This window comes from Lampris incognitus, chromosome 7 (genome assembly GCF_029633865.1).
Source record: "Lampris incognitus isolate fLamInc1 chromosome 7, fLamInc1.hap2, whole genome shotgun sequence".
Classification (NCBI taxonomy): domain Eukaryota; kingdom Metazoa; phylum Chordata; class Actinopteri; order Lampriformes; family Lampridae; genus Lampris; species Lampris incognitus.
Window position 1 is genome coordinate 13,784,999 of NC_079217.1, and position 17,161 is coordinate 13,802,159.

At 44.0% G+C, this 17,161-nt stretch overlaps 1 protein-coding gene across 5 annotated transcripts in view; it reads right to left on the minus strand.

The window, feature by feature from the left end:
* Positions 1–17,161, minus strand: part of nbeab (neurobeachin b) — a 338,760-nt gene that overhangs the window by 23,259 nt on the left and 298,340 nt on the right. For all 5 annotated transcript variants that reach the window (XM_056283778.1, XM_056283780.1, XM_056283777.1 and 2 more), the window contains 2 exons: positions 3,620–3,760; positions 1,935–2,054 (listed from right to left, as the gene is read on the minus strand). In XM_056283778.1, coding sequence (XP_056139753.1) covers positions 1,935–2,054; positions 3,620–3,760 — 261 coding nt within the window. The remainder of the gene's footprint in view (positions 1–1,934; positions 2,055–3,619; positions 3,761–17,161) is intronic.

A 17,161-nucleotide genomic window follows, 5' to 3' on the forward strand; every position in this document is an offset into this window, starting at 1 on the left:
TCTATGCCGTGGGGAGGGTTTAAAATGAAGGTGGCCCCGGTTATGTCTTTCATTTGTCACTAGCACTCCCCTACCACAGTACATGTTTATTTGCATATGGAGCGGGAAACAAGCGGTCACTCGAGACGCCTGTGGAGACGCATTCTAACAGAGGACTTGAACTGACGTACTTCAGAGCCGTCCGCTTGTGATCGGATCGCCCAAGACACATGTTAACACCAGGTCTAAACGGGGCCTAAGTGGATGGTATGGATGCAGATTAATGATGGGGCGGTTGCGGAGGTGAGCGAGGTCGGTCTGTGCAGGGTTGTTTCCATTTGACTTGCTCTTTTAAGAGGTCATCCCCATCAGGGGATCTACCTCCCCCGGCCCTGTCGTCATTACTACTGTGGGAGGCTGGGGTTAATGAAGGAGGGACCCTGGTAAAAATAAGCTGCCTTTTAATCAGAAGCCTGACGGGCCCAGAAGTTAATGTTAACCCCGGACTCGCCATTCAGCGCACCCGCGCGGTGCGAGGGTATGCATGCAGCGTGCAGGCGTGTTGCTGCCTGCTTGTCATTGTGCGTGCTGGTTGCCTCTCTTTAAACAAGTTAAGACATCCTGTGTGGTTTTGTTTATTTTTCTGCGGCAAAGTGTTGAACGGGAAAGGGAACACGTTTCAAAATTTTCCTTTCTTTTTTTTAAGTGTTCTTAAATTTTGCTGTTTCTGTCAACGTCGGAGGTTGAACGAGCAGATACAGGAAGTGGGGATTGCAATAAAGAACTCATAACTGACAATTTACGACCAGATCCGTTGTACTACTGCGATTGCCGGTCAACTTGTTCCTGATGCTCCCCACAGTGGGTAAACCAAACAAGGTCTCATGTAAAAAAATCCGCTGCTTCTAATACATTATGAAATCCTGGGAGTGCTCCACCGTAATGTCCCACTCCTTTTCTTGTAATAGATCGGTGGCCGTCCTATGGGTGTAAAAAAAAATGCATGCAGACATACAAGTGGTTTAAAGTAGGCTGTATTTGTTAACAGGGTGGCGTCTGACTATTCAGCTGTTCGCCGGCTTGCAACTCTGCCTCAACCGCTCATAGATTGTTGGCCACTCTCCCCCAGGTCCTGGCAAGTAAAAGCCCTGTCCCTACATAAAAGACTACATTTTAAATAGCTTTTGTCATTAATGCTTTATTAATTGCCTAGGGCAACACTACCCGATGCAGGGTGTGCTAGAAATATATGACACTTTGAGGTCAGTGAATATCCCTGCTGCGCATTGTGCAATGGGCAAGATGGAGGCGAATCAGCAGGGTTCAGCGTTTTCGGCGAGTGCTGTGTGGGTTTGCAGAAGGAGGGCTTTGTCTTCCTTCCAGACACTGTCTTTATTCACATTCACAAATGCACAGACACACCATCCTTCTATTTTTAAAAATGTTTGTTTTCTTTATGAGATAAATCAAATAGGCTTTTCTGAGCATAGAGAGTATGCCCGTGTACAAAGAGCTTTTCAGCCTCACTGTTTGGATGAGCCATGTATAATTCATCGTATATATTTCTGACATTTGCAACGATGTAGAGATACAGTTCTGCAGCCGAGGAGGCGAGCATATTGTTGAAAGGGTTGGTACAGGCTCATCTAAATTTATTCTTCAATTTTCACAAGGTAATTATGCTGACAGGTATATATCATAATATATAATAGAGTACTATAGCCTAATACAACTGGATACTACACCATAATATATCTACACCTGCAGCACTTCAAGTAACCAACTTGCATACAGATAAAGAAAAGGATTTGAAAGGCTTGAATAGATATTCGTTTAGTTCCACCACGTAAAATGCATAATACTTGGGCTCGGTGATAGTGTGTCCACAGTGTACAGACACTGTACCCATATAAAAGAGCACTGAGCTTCATAGATATCTTCATTTGTTTTCTCACCTTAACAACAGATGTGTCCCTCTGGCAATTCCTCCAGGAGCGGGCAATGTCGGAAAACGTGCGGTCAGGGTGGTCAAACTTGTCGCTATTGACACTGAGGAAGAATGTGGTGAAGGGCTCCTGAAAGAGAAAACAATCACCAAAAGTCTATCGTATCATAACATTAGGTATCGGTAACAATATTAAGTCACAATATTCCACCCCTTCAATGTTAATCCCCCCCCTTTTTTTTTCTCCTCAATTGTACTTGGCCAATTACCCCGCTCTTCCGAGCCATCCCAGTCGCTGCTCCATCCCCTCTGCCGATCCGGGGAGGGATGCAGACTACCACATGCTTCCTTCGATACATGTGGAGTCGCCAGCCGCTTCTTTTCACCTGACAGTGAGGCGTTTCGCCAGGGGGAAGTAGCGCGTGGGAGGATCGCGCTATTCCCCCCCAGTTCCCCCTCCCCCCTGAACAGGCACCCTGACTGACCAGAGGAGGCGCTAGTGCAGCATCCAGGACACATACCCACATCCGGCTTCCCACCTGCAGACATGGCCAATTGTGTCTGTAGGGACGCCCGACCAAGCTGGAGGTAACACGGGGATTCGAACCATCGATCCTCATGTTGATAAGCAACGGAATAGACCGCGACGCTACCCGGATGCCTCAACATTAATTTGATGGCATTGAAAAAGGTACAGTGCATAGTTGACGTGTGGCCATAACTTCCACTGCATGCTTTAGCTTATTATAATGCATTGAGGCTTCTGAGTGAAGGCAAAAAATTCACCACATTTCCTTTTATTGTTACTCTCTATTCTAGTGGACATAGGGATGGATGTCCATGGCGATCTCTCACTCATTTACTGAGACCAAGCCCGAGGGAAAATTAATTAGTGCTCTTTCTGAGTACAGTGAGTGATAATGGTAATTGGCTTTTATTTTGTGTATGCAGGCTGTGGTGGTGGGCTCTGTGGGCTGGAGTGGATGGATCACTCACACTCACTGAAAGAAGAAAGGAATTGTGGGAACAAACCCACAAAGGCCAGTCTAACTACTGTCAAGGGAATTCTCAAGATTCATCAACCTGCACCACTAATGAGGGGTAAGGGGAGCTACAGTACAAAAATCACCATCAAACTCTTTCAAATTAATACACTGACTTCCAAATCAGATGTCCCCCATTGCAACGGAGAGGGCTTGCTGTCAGGGGAAGGGATCGGGTAAGAGAGCATGTATGCCTCCTCCTTCTTTTCCAGAGTAAATGAGGACAGTGCTCAGTAACCCTGATGGACATGTCTCCCAGCGCTCACTGGGTTGCCTGAAAAACATAAACCTGTCACAGCAGCCTCTGTAAATCATTACCCAGCCACTCTTTATTTAGTTCACATATGCCAGTTTACTGGCCTGTGAAATGCTCTTTCTGAGTGCCACTGGTGGAACTCAGTTCCAATCAAATTGAGATGTTGAGCAGTTTCCTGTGCAGAGGCCGACAGACCTCAAAGGAACAACATCATCAAGTTTGACAAGTGACAATCAACCTAATGCAGACTCAAAAATGAAAGACTTTCCTCCGCTGTGGTTTTGGCTTGATACTAGTCACTGAGTTGAGCCAAAATCCTCTTCCGTTCCAAAAAAAAAAAATTGGAAACCACCAGCAGTGTGAATGAGCATGGTGGAGGTAAGGGATGTTACTCACGATGCGGACGAGCCAGTGCAGGGTGGAGGCAGCTGTAGAGTAGTGAGAGTTATAGTGGCAGGGTGGTGTCTGGTCATCTTCCCATGTCTCATAGCGCTCAGCATAGAATACTGCACGCTTAGGATTCAGAGCTCCAATAGGCTGGAAACACAATAAACACAAAAAAACAAAACAAAAAAATAGTAAGAAATATATAATTAAATGGGGAAATGAAACTCCAAGTAAACGTAAAGTGAACAATTTTGCAAGTTACTAAGTGATTTATTTAACCATAGGACATTCAGAAAACTAAAAAAGTTTTTAAAAAGTACATTACTTTTTTTTCCCAAAAAACACTTCTAATCATTTAACAGCATATTTTGGACAAAGTTAAAAGCACAAAACATTGTATGAATTGTATCGTAATTCCACCTAACACTATACTGTGTTATAGAGTGATGTTGAGCACTGAGATAAGATAGCAGATAAACACACAAAACAAAGAAAAAATCCTTTAACTGGGACACATTACGGCACCATACATTGTCTTGTATGCTGATTACCGCCAATATGGATCCTTCAAGACCTGCAAAGTCTTAGCTGGCCTCCATTAGGTGACGTGTGGAGGGGCCAGCAAACAGACTGGGGGACACTACAGGGTAGACGGGGAGCTTACTCTGGGATTTGTCTGTCAGACCTCATTAATCTCCCGCACCCTGAAAAGTTTCCGTTGCCTTCTTTCCCTATGGACATTTACGGGTGTTGAGGTGGAGGAAGTGAGAGAGATGGAGCGCTGAGGAAGGAGGTAGAAAATACGAGTGGCTCCTGGTAAATGTTGGGGGTAATCCAGGTGGATTAACCCTGGCTGACCCGATTTACACCCGACACACCCGTGTACCCAAATACTGCAGTCAGCACTCCTGCCCCCCCCCCCACCAACCCCCATCTGTGTGCAGAGCCCTACGCCACAGCTATCGGGCATCGCTGATCGGAGTAAACAGGACGAAACTGACCGGCTGCCTGGGTTTGTCACACCATATATTGATACGTGAACATTTATAAATACACACACACACGCACGCACGCACGCACACACGCACGCACCAAGCCCAGCACACACACAAGCACCAAGCCCATCCAACTTGGTCACACTGTTCACGCAAATAACCTTCAGCGTAGCATAGGAAAGCACTCTTCTAATCCTGGGGTGGGGTCTCATATTACCCCAATACTCAGACAAGTGACACAACCCAGCTTTTAAACAGAGGACAGCAGACTTCGAAAGATCGGATGTCTGAAAACCAAACTGATTTATGAAAATATTTTGTCATGAGACTGAAAATATCAGAGCTCATAAGTGTTATATTTGACGATGCCAAAATTAATATAAACATTCTTTTTTGAGCATCCAGGTGGCATGGCGGTCTATTCCGTTGCATTTCAACATGGAGATCGCTGGTTCGAATCCCTGTGTTACCACCGGCTTGGTTGGGTGTCCCTACAGACACAATTGGCTGTGTCTGCGGGTGGGAAGCCGGATGTGGGTACGTGTCCTGGCCGCTGCACTAGTGCCTCCTCTGGCCAGTCAGGGCGCCTATTAGGGGGGGGGGGTTACTGGGAGGAATAGTGTGATCCTCCCATGCGTTACATCCTCCCAGTGAAACTCCTCACTGTCAGGTGAAAAGAAGTGGCTGGCCACTCCACATGTATCGGAGGAGGCATGTGGTAGTCTGCAGCCCTCCCCGGATGTGCAGACGGGGTGGAGCAGTGACCAGGACGGCACGGGAGAGTGGGGTAATTGGCCAAAGTAAATTGGGGAAAACATTCTTTTTTTTATCTTTCACTTTTTGACTGCTGATACGATAACTTGAGGAAATCAATTCTGGGTTTCCTAGACATCTATCCAGTTATTCCATAGTTAGGCATAGTAAAATAGCTTATAGTTTAACCAAAATACCACCGATCAGTTCAATATTTCACTGACACCCTCACTGGGTTCTTGCCCTTTTGGTGGCCAATGCATTTCTGTGTTTTCTAAAGGCAACATAATTACTTCCATTAAGCAAACGTTTAGTGGTGAATAAATTGCCTTCTCTGCCTTTTCATTCTCCTTTTCCAATACCAAAGCCTTGGAGGCACGTTGCCAGTCAATATTAATATACTCAGGAGCATTGAGTCAGTGACAGAGGGGGTGGGGGAGACTGGAAATGTAATCAATGTCATCCTTTAGTGAACCCCGTAGCTTTGGCTGAAAAGTGGGCATATTCTGGATTTACCACTGGGAAATCTACCAAAACCAAGCCCTCAGTTCAACCCGGTCTGTGAGATTAAGGACTACATACGAAGCCGAAATTGCATTGTAATCTAATTTCTTTCGTTGGGTTTAGTTTCTGTGACGGGCTGTCTCGGCCATTCTTGACATTAGCGCCACATCCCTACATAGCGCACATGTCCGAGTACTCAAAAGTCTCCCCCCAAAACAGAACGGCCATTTCTTTCTCATTCCTTGTTTTCACTCTTCCTTAAAATTCAATGGCAGTCCGCATAAATGTTCCACAATTGATGAGAATGAAAGAGAAGTATATTGGGAACTGCACAGATTTATGGGGTGATAATTGTCCGGCATGTGACGTCTTGGCTTGGCCAGATTGGTTGCAAGCCACAGGATGTCTAACATTCTTTAAAAAAACTGCTGGTGTAACTAGTATCTGTCGCTGGCTGCATGAAAAGTCCAGGTTATACTAGTGAAAATACGAGGGGATTGAGGGAAAGACAACCCCAGGTAACAGGGGCGAAGGCCACTGTTCATGGAATAGTGTGTAGTTTTGTGCTGCATTGTTACTATTATTATTATTATTATTATTATTTTGCGGTATTTCCTTAATTAAACATCATGGCACTAGGGGGAAAAAGGTAGGTAATTTTTTTTAAGAAAGAAAGGTTTCTTTTTTTTTCTCGAGATGGGCCAGGGTATGTAATGCATAATGTATACTCAAAGGGACGTTACAGACTGTTTATCTACATTATACAGATTGAAATCCCAGATGCAGTACAATCCCAATGGGATCAACTTGTTCCAGCCTCTCCCCACTTCCCTTGCTGAGTTTCTTTTTTTGGGGGGGGATTTTTCTCCCCAATTGTACCCCGTCAATTACCCCACTCTTCTGAGCGGTCCCAGTTGCTCCTCCACCCCCTCTGCCGATCCGGCGAGGGCTGCAGACTACCACGTCTCCTCCGAATACATGTGGAGTCGCCAACCGCTTCTTTTCACCTGACAGTGAGGAGTTTCGCCAGGGGGGTGTGGGAGGATCACACTATTCCTCCCCAGTTCCCCCTCCCCCCCGAACAGGCGCCCCGACCGACCGGAGGAGGCGCTAGTGCAGCGATCAGGACACATACCCACATCCGGCTTCCCACCCGCAGACATGGCGAATTGTGTCTGTAGAGACGCCCGACCAATCTGGAGGTAACACGGGGATTCGAACCGGACATGCCCGTGATGGTGGACAATGGAATAGACCGCTGGGTGCCCCGGGTGCCCCCCCCCCCGGGTGCCCCTCCCTCTCTAAGTTTCAACCAAGAATCTTACAGTTCTTAAATGAACCATCTGGCAACAGGAAGCAGGAAACCAAACACTACATTTATCGGTTAATTTGTCCACTTGGCTCCACTAAGCTAAAAAAAATGACACAATATTTCTCCCAACTGCTAACCTGCACATTCAAGCAAAACCATAAACACACATTCACGTGGTTAAGTAGTTAAGTGTATTGGTAAGACCACAATAATAATTTTGCCTTCTACAAGACATACGAGGCAAGTGGATCTTGATAACCAAACGGAAGTTGGCATAAAGTTCCCCAACTCATTATTGTGCAAGTTGGGTTGGTTTTTTTTTTTTGTTTGTTTTTTTTGGACAGTATATTGGGTGGTAATGAGTGTGAAAGAAATCACACCCAAAAAGAAATTGCATAATGCTGCTCAGGCTGTGCAACCAGTTAGAGGCTGACTAAGTGCAGCTGCGGTGACGCATGTGAAAGTTTCCGTGGAGCGTATGAGCAATGTTGTGACATCAGTAGAAAAGCAGTGAGGGCAGTTTACATGTAACTAGCTAGCAACTGCCCCGAGGGCTAATTAGCAGCACTTAAACAATTCATCTTAGCAAACACCACTCATATAAACAAGTGAAAATACAAAAAACAAAAAAAACCCACACGTGATTTATAGTAGGTAAGATTTAAAAATGTGCTTCTGTCTCAATTTTATTTACAGATGTAAGAGAAACCTTCCTTAAAATGAAGGGAAATAAAAGGGAGAGCTTTAAATCACAATCTTGCACACGGGATTAAAACAGAATATGACTGATTTACTATCTTGACCAGCTGCTCGCAACTTTCTCATGTCTTCTCCTTGAGTCACATGTGAGCATTTTTTCTGTTTTCTTGACGTATTACTGTTTTCATTCAAACATTCGCTCTGTTGCATGGAGCAAGCTGAGCAGCGGTAGCGCTGAAAAGGCGAGGAGGGCTAGAATGAGACATTGCTTCCACAGCCTGTTCTCTTGGTGGGTGGACTCCCACGAACATGAACGTGAAAGCTTGGCTTAATGCAGCCCCCACACTGTTGCTCCACGGTGAGTTCAAGCATAAACAAAGCTAGACAGCTACTTCCAGGACCGTCCAAAAACCTGCATCTCTCCAAAGAGCTGCACTGCACAGCCCTCGCCATGTAAGAAAAGAAACACTGAATGCACCGAAATCCAACTGTCTGATCCCATTTTCCGGTAAAATAACAATCACCTGCAAAACGTAGGTGACTCTTTTGGGGAAATTCCTGTCATTAACACTACAGCTCAGCCTAAAAAGATATATAAACAAGGCTTAACATAACCAGAGACTGATAAAATATCAATCCATAACGTATCACATCTTAATGAAATTAATTGCATGAGAGGACATAAGCATGAGTGACCACAGGAGCCTTGCATGTACATTTAATAATTTCAATCATTTCATAATCACCATCCATAGAGGGTAGACGACCAACAGTCCATATTAAGCTCTGTCTACCTCAACCTAGCAGATATCGCCACTTCCCCATTCACTGTATTATTACTGCCCAGGAAAACACAGAAATAGGACGATAAAAACAACTGGTTAAGGCAGTCGCACATCAATGCTCGTTGTAGTTAATTTCCATAGATAACACCTGACCCAGTGAAATACACCCACACGACAAAACACCATGATCAAACTGAGGGATGGTATCACAACTCATTAGGATCATCTCTGGGTGTCTGAAACCAAAGATGCAAGGGACTAAAGTGAATATTTGTGAGTGAGCGTATAGACCGGCTTCCATTTGTTTGGTTATATCTAGGCTACGTCCCAAGGAGACACACAGTGCATTTCAAACAAAATTACATTACAGTACGCTGCGATGGTGCTCTGTCAGGAGAAGTCGCACTTGTTTTTCCTTGCCTCGTCAGAGATGGGGCTGAATGCAGCTTCCAGTCTAATGCAATCAAGTTCCACTAAGTCAAAACAAAGCAGATGTGCTCCCAAACAGGCTGACTAAGCTCGGAGTGGGGGTGAGGAAGCCCACACTATGGGAAGAAATGTGGAACGGTCTTTACAGCAGTCAAGCCCTGTCTGCGTTACCCAGGGAGCCCTTCACAGAAGTGCTCAGCCTCCACACTGTGCCGCAGCAGAGATTTCAAGAAGAAGGTATTAAAATAGGACAGTTTCTCTGTCTCGCCTCAGCTCATCCAAGACACACACGGAAAAAAAGGATTAAATTCATCTGAAAGAAATCACTGATATCGCCTTACTTTTTGAAGTGCAGAGAAAATGAACCTCAAAAAAAAGGAGTCAGTTGAATAATTTATTGCATGTGGGAATTCATAGCTATAGTTTGAATCATAAGACTTGAGCAATACGCCTTCTGTCACCTCTCGGTTTTGGCTTTTCTCTTTGAAAGATATTTTGCAAGGGATACATCTAATTATTTCCACTCAGAGGCTAAAGAAGCACATTGTTCGACTGTGCTTGGTGCAACTGCAGTCTTAGGCAATTATATACACTTCCATCAGATCATTTAACAGCTATGGAGAAGATTAGCTTCCCCTTTCCATCAGCCACCTGTCAGTCAATAAAGAAATAATCATTAAAATCTAATGAAACACCCCACCACATGAATGAATATGACATCAAAATATGTGAAACCATGGCCCTGAGGCAGGGCACGCTGTGTTCAGTTCCATTTCTCACAGCTGACTGACTGCCAAACCAGCGGGGTAATTGCAGGTGTGTAGGTGTGGGAGGAAATTATTTGGCAGATCAGCACAACACTCCAGTGGTTTCAAACAATACTGCCCATCAAGCAGCAGTCACCTGACAATGACAAAATAGGTCTCTGGCATGACTCTTAACATGCGGCGCACAGGCACAAGCAGGTAACAAAAAAAAAAAAGATCTTTCCAAGCGTCATACCGGGGTTGTATTACGATGACACGGCTGTATTAATAACCACTAGTAATACTTGAATTAATCTTCCCAAAGGCTTTCATTCAGTAAATAAGCCAGTGTGTTAAACTATCAAACGGCACATAATGATACTGTCAGAGTGCTTGACAAGGACCTTCCTAATTGATACAAGGTCCTCTCAGTGATGTTAAACGCTATATACAAACAAAGTGCATTAGGTTTGCACAGTGGCATGGGGGTTAGCACAAAACGTTTCTGGGCTGACCATGTAGCGGAGTTTGCATGCCTCCCCCGGTGACTGTGTGGGTTTCCATCAGCGGATTCCCACAGTTTGAAGACATGCGTGTCACACACATTTAACAATCTAAACTGCCTATAGGCATGCAAATGTGACCGTCTGTGTGTTGGCCACGGAATCAACCGGCAACCTGTCTAAGATGTTTCCCTGCCTACTGCCCAAAGTATGCTGGGATAAACTCCAGTTTCCTGTGACCCTGAAATTGATTTAGCAGGTACATATTTTTTTGATGGATGAATGGAAAATGTACTGAAGTAAACTCAAGGGGGAAAAAAGCATCTGACTTGAATGTTTCTGCTAAATGAACTCTGTGCATAATTTATGTTGTGGCTTGCTCAGCTAAAAAGTGTAGGCTGGGTTGTAATACATGAGGTGGCATACAAAATCATTTACTGGCAAAGAATAACTGGAGCAAAGTAAAAAATCATACAGAGAGTACATTAAAATCCATGAAGTTGATACGCTAACTGTAGCCACCGCACACTGGCACACATGGTACATGGGTCTTGAGAACAATTTTCCAATAGGTGAAATACTAAACTGAAAAAAGCTATTATTGGGTGATCGTGATAGTGCTAAAAAGGTACTGTTTTCATTCCTCATCAGTCAAATTCATGTTGTAATCTCTAAACTACCTTGTTTTTGCAGGTTCTGCAATTCATTCGTAATGACTGAATTTGGTTGGGGGGTGATCACAATTCCATTGCCAAGAAAAAGAATAGATCATTTTATTTTTTATTTTTTTTGGACCCCCTCCCCTTTTTTCTCTGCAATTGTATCCGGCCAATTACCCCACTTTTCCGAGCAGTCCCGATCTCTACTCCAACCCCTCTGCCGATCCGGGGAGGGTTGCAGACTACCACATGCTTCCTCCGATACATGTGGAGTCGCCGGCCTCTTCTTTTCACCTGACAGTGAGGAGTTTCGCCAGGGGAACGTAGTGCATGGGAGGATCACGCTATTCCCCCCAGCCCCCCCCGAACAGGTGCCCTGACCGACCAGAGGAGACGCTAGTGCAGCGACCAGAACACATACCCACATCCGGCTTCCCACCCACAGATACAGCCAATTGTGTCTGTAGGAACGCCCAACCAAGTCAAGACCAAGCCAGAGGTAAGACAGGGATTCGAACCACCAATACCCGTGTTGGTAGGCAATGGAATAGACCGCCATGCAATCCAGAATTCATAATTTTTAACACAACTGACATATCATAATACCCAACATTGGACACGGACAGGGAGTGTGATGATGCAAATGATGCCACAAGCTATGTAATGAAAGAAATCGGAAAGTAATTACAGGACAAGTAGTTTACTTAAGCTTTGGCACTGAGCACAAAAACCTTTCCTGTCATTTGTGAAGAGATTTGTGATAACACGTTTGATGTGCTTGATTGTCAATCTCAGTAAAATTCACATTCCATTTCTGGTTGATAAAACACTTGTGCAATCAATATGTTCCATTTTTGCTCTTGAAGAACAAAATCGACCAAAATTAATTGATCGATAGATATAATGCTGTGTGATCTTTATTATTTTCCATGACATTGTAAATTGAACTATTGTCACAAAACTGTAAAACTGTCAACATATTTAAAGCCGGGGTAGGCAGTTTTTTTATGGTGTCATTCGGCAAAGATTCCATAATAACATTTCAGCATACTGCAGTTCAAATAGTCTGAGAGAAGACTAGACTTCTGCACCACCTATGGCTCTGCATTCAGGCTTTATAAAATCTAGCCGGGGGAGGAAGATTTTAGCCAATCATGGGTCATTTCAGAGAGAGGGCCTTCTTATTGGCTGTTCTGCGAACGCAATCAATGTGATCAATTCGCATCCGCCCAGCCCCACCGGTTGCTTGTGGTTGTAACCCTAACCCTAAAAATCAACAAGATCAACTCGGAATGGCTGCTTCACATGAAAAATGTTAGTGTAATGACGAGATTCGCTAAAAAAAAGAAAAAATGTTACATGTTTTTTACATTTCCTGGTTGTGCACGAATGTAAGGAGCTGAAGAGCAATACGGAGGTCATTGGTAGTAGGGGCTTAGCGGATTGGTGGAGTGATACGAGGCAGCAGAGGGAGCGAGGTGGAAGGATTTGCATTGGAATGTTCAATGCTATCTACTGCAGCTTTAAAGGCCAAATGGCATATTTAAAGGATCCCGCACTGACAATTTCTTTTTAGCCATAATCCATCTGTGGGCCCCAAAATGCTGTAGAACAGCTATTAAAAATATCCTGCACCCTGGTCCTTCAATTCTTACAGTGTAACAACGCAGAAGTTCATTGGACTGTAATATGAGGAGCTGTTGGTCACTGTTAGCTTCCAGTCTTTGCTCTAGTTCCCTGTAAAACACACGCATGTACAGAACACCCCCCAAAAAAACCAAACTTTTGCATAGACAACAAACATAAATATTACATATACACACACACCACACGTAATTGCACTCTCATGCACATGTTAATGCACAATACAAACGCCTTGAGAGGTTGTATGCCTCGCTCTCATCCATAATTGAATAAAAGGGCAGACCATGCTGAGGAGATAAGAACAAGGGCCACTGTCCCTCCCTGGTTTTCTAGCTGTGAACTTTTGGATGCAAAAAGCCCCAGGGTACCAAGGACAACTGTCAGGAGACACAGGCCTCTGAACTCATGCTAATGAAGGCAGCTCAGCCCTGTAAACAGCATGGGAGGATGTCACTGGAATACATTACAATACATAACTGTCTCCCCAAGGCCCGAGGGTTGCACATGGCTCCTAGCCTTGCTCAGCCACACTTGCCCCCCCCCCAATGTCCCCCACTCCCCAAGTGACCCCTCCCCTTTCCTCATCGGCCCACCTGGATCTCCACAGGCTGGAGCTGCTGAGGGAAGACAGGGACAGAACTGACAGTGAGCGCTTCAAGACAGTATCATTACATTGCGCTGAGTTTATAGTGGAAACTACGTCATTATGATTACTGTAAATCGAGAAAGTCGAGGGGGTTATTTTTTTTCTTTTTTCTTCCTGGATGACTAGTATGTATACACAAATCAAATAAATATAATCTAACTAAAATGGATGGAATCTCTGTTGGTCAGTCTGTCTGCAACCAGAAAACGGCATCACTCTGACATTGCAACCCACATTGTGGTCAGAGGGGGGGATTACACCCAAACGGGCATTGCACTAGTGTAATAAAACAGACAACAGCATTTCCAACAGTGACTTGAAAACAGTTTATAGGTTACAGTAACATCACTTAGCGTTGCCTAAAGTGCATTTTTAATAACAGTAAGCTGACGCCTAAAAATGAAAGTAAAACTATGCCACTTTAGGCTATCTGGTGATTTCGGCAGACTTTCGGATTTACGGAGCCAACCCATTCTCATTCCCAGGTCGTGAAACGCTTTGCCACACCCCTGGGCATCTGATACCAACGCACAAGGCACCCTTTCGCGTCTGTATGAGATGTACCAGGCTTTTAACTCACTTCAGTATATCTTCATGCATGCTCAATAATCCAGGTAAGGAAATCAAAGAATGTTGAATCAGTTCATCTGGATACAATGTTTCATCACTCATCTAAGTGACCTCTTCAGTCTAAACTGAAAAGGTCATTTAGATGAGTGATGAAACAAACAATACAGTTGCATAACAACCGAAACCAACGATCAGTTTCTTATGCAAACAGGCGTGACCATTAACTAGAAGTTTCAATGGCCATGTGTACTATTCACAGAGGATTTAGGAATGTTTAAAATCACAGCATTGTAATTAGGTAGTCCGTATGAAATTACAAAACGACCCCACCCGTAGCAATAGGACCACCCTTAACACTGACCAAGTGTGTCTGCTGCTGAAGCTGTGACTTCAGTCCACATACTGCACATACAGGGGGCAGAGGCACGGGTGTGCTATGTGTTCCCCAGTCTCACCTGTAGTGGCCAACTTGAATATGGAGAAAGCGGAAAAGAGGGCTCTGATGTCCTATCCAGGGACACCACCTAGCCATTGGTTCAGATATGTGGACAAAACCTGGGTTAAAATTAAATCTCAGCATGTACCACATTTCACCGATCACATTAACTCTGTGGACAACCACATATAGTTCAACAGGGAGCATGTGAAAAATGACAGGTGAGCATTCTTAGACTGTGAAATTGCAACTGGATATGGGGGACATTTGATTTTTGATGTTTACCTTAAACCACAACACATACTGATCAGTACTTAAGGTTTGACTCTCATCATCCACTGGAGCACAAACTAGGAGTCATCGGGACGCTGAACCACCAAGCTGACAACATCCCAACCAACACAGCGGCCGGGGAAGGGGAGAGATCCCTCATTAAACAGGCCCTGGTTAAGTGTGGTGATCCTACCTGGGTGTTTGTCAAAGCCAGGAAGATGCCCAGACAGTGCACCAGCTGATCGAAGAGAGGAGAAGGACAACAGCTGTCTAAACATAAACCAGTGGTGATTCCGTATGTGGCGGGAGTGTCGGAACAGTTGAGACGCGTTATTTTCCAAACACCGCGTCTCAGTTGCTTTCAAACCCCAAAACATGCTACGCTAGAAATTGGTCCACCCCAAGGATTGGGTCCCCCTGCACAAAAACAGCAATATAGTTTACGCTGTTAAGTGCCAGGAAGATTGCTGTGACTTGTACATTGGGGAAATTAAACAGACGCTGGGCAAGAGGATGGCACAACATAGAAGAGCTAACACGTCAGGCCAGGACTCTGCAGGCCACACCCATCTACAGGCCAGTGGCCACACTTTCAAGGATGAGAATGTGCACATCCTTGATAGGTAGGAACACTGGTTTGATCAGGGTGTCAAAGAGGCCATCTATGTGAAGAAGGAATGACCATCCCTGAACCGAGGGGCGGGGGGGCTAAGAGTACGTCTGTTGCCGTCTTACAATGCTGTGATTGCAAACATTCCCAAATCCTCTGTGAATAGTACACATGGCCATTGCAACGCTAGTTAAAAGTCATGCCTATTTGCATATGAAACTGATCATTGGTTTCAGTCATTCATTCAGAGAAATAGTTTTTTGTCAGTTTTGGATAGCGGAAGGCTCTCCACTTCCCATAATCCTCAGCCACCATTACTATGAAGAAGACGACAGTCTGCTTTGCATTACCTATTACAAAACCGCAATTACAGAATTTATTCAAATGCAAACTGACTTATTATGAAAGTTAATTGACTTAACATGCTGAATATTTTATTAGGTGTCTACAAATTGCAATATTTAACTTCAGCTCGCCGTTTGCAACAGAGCAACAGATCTGAAATAAACCAACAGCTTTCCTTTTTTTTAATATAGATCATCTATATCCAGTGTAATTACCAGTTCATTTGCAGTAAATACATGATGTATTCTGTAGATATATTAATTTATGACCCTATTTTTTTCAAACCATTTTTAAGCTGTATGGCACTGCTCTAAAAATATCTGAAATAAACCAACATTTTTACTTTTTCTCAACATAGATCATCTAATTACACTGCATCATCTAGCTGTAATGCAATTACTAGTTGGGCTGTACTAGATATTTAATATATTCAGTAGACATATCTTCTTAGGACCCTATTTCCAACCCTATGTTGAAAACTGGAAAAACTACAAATTTTGTGCTAGTATGTATCAAGCTGCATGGTACAGCGCAAGGGAATGATAGTTTTTAAAAAAAATTAGTGTACTTCCTAGAATCGGAAGTTGTAAATACTGAATTGAGAGTACCAGTGAGGGGTTTAAGGGGATGGGAAACAAATTTGTGTGATCAGATGTTAAATATCTAATTGTTAAAAGGGTGAAAATTAATTATGACCATATTTGACAGTGCCCCCGCTTGGTGACTATGCCCATATGGGTGTAGTCACATAGCTGAAGTCAGCAGCCCTGTTGCTGAATTACAAGCCTTCCAATATGCACTGAGATCAAGTTTCAGAGGTCAATATTTCAAAGCTGGAGCCATTTACAATCTTTGGACTGACATAATGTTACTCTTCAGGTTGAGACCTTTCCAACAATGTATTTGGTTTAGTCCTAAGACAAAGTTTTAATTTTAACATTTCATGGATACAGGCCCAGGCTTACTTTCAGAGAACCCTTTGAAGGCCCAACACATGAAATAAAAGGTCTTTAGTTTTTTGTCTGTTTTTGTAGAAATTGTGAAAAATCATTTAAGGTAATCATTTTTGACGAACCTAGTAATTTTAGGCTTCTTTGAAGTTTATTTTCCTGATGCAATGCAAGATCTTTCTTTTCGGACCTAACCCTAACCCGGTAGAAATGCCCTGGATGGTCAGCAGGGTTACAATATGTAAAGGTGACTAAAATAAACAAACAACCAAACAAACATAATAACTATAATGAAATTTAATTTTCTTGTCTGAGACAGCAGAGGTCCTGCTTATGTAAATTATCTCAATCAATTAAATCTATCTCATCTCATCATCAGCCACTTCTCCGGGGTCAGGTCGTGGTGGCAGCAAGCTAAATAGGGCACTCCAGACGTCTCTCTCCGCAGCAACACCATCTAGCTCTTCCTGGGGGATCCCAAGGTGTTCCCAGGCCAGATTGGACATGTAGTCCCTCCAGCGAGTTCTGGGTCTACCCCGGGGTCTCCTCCTAATTGGATGTGCCTGAAAAACCTCCAAAAGAAGGCACCCAGAAGGCATCCTAATCAGATGGGCGAACCACCTCAACTGGCTGCTTTTCGACGCGAAGGAGCAGCGGCTCTACTCTGAGCTCCCTCTGGATGCCCGAGCTCC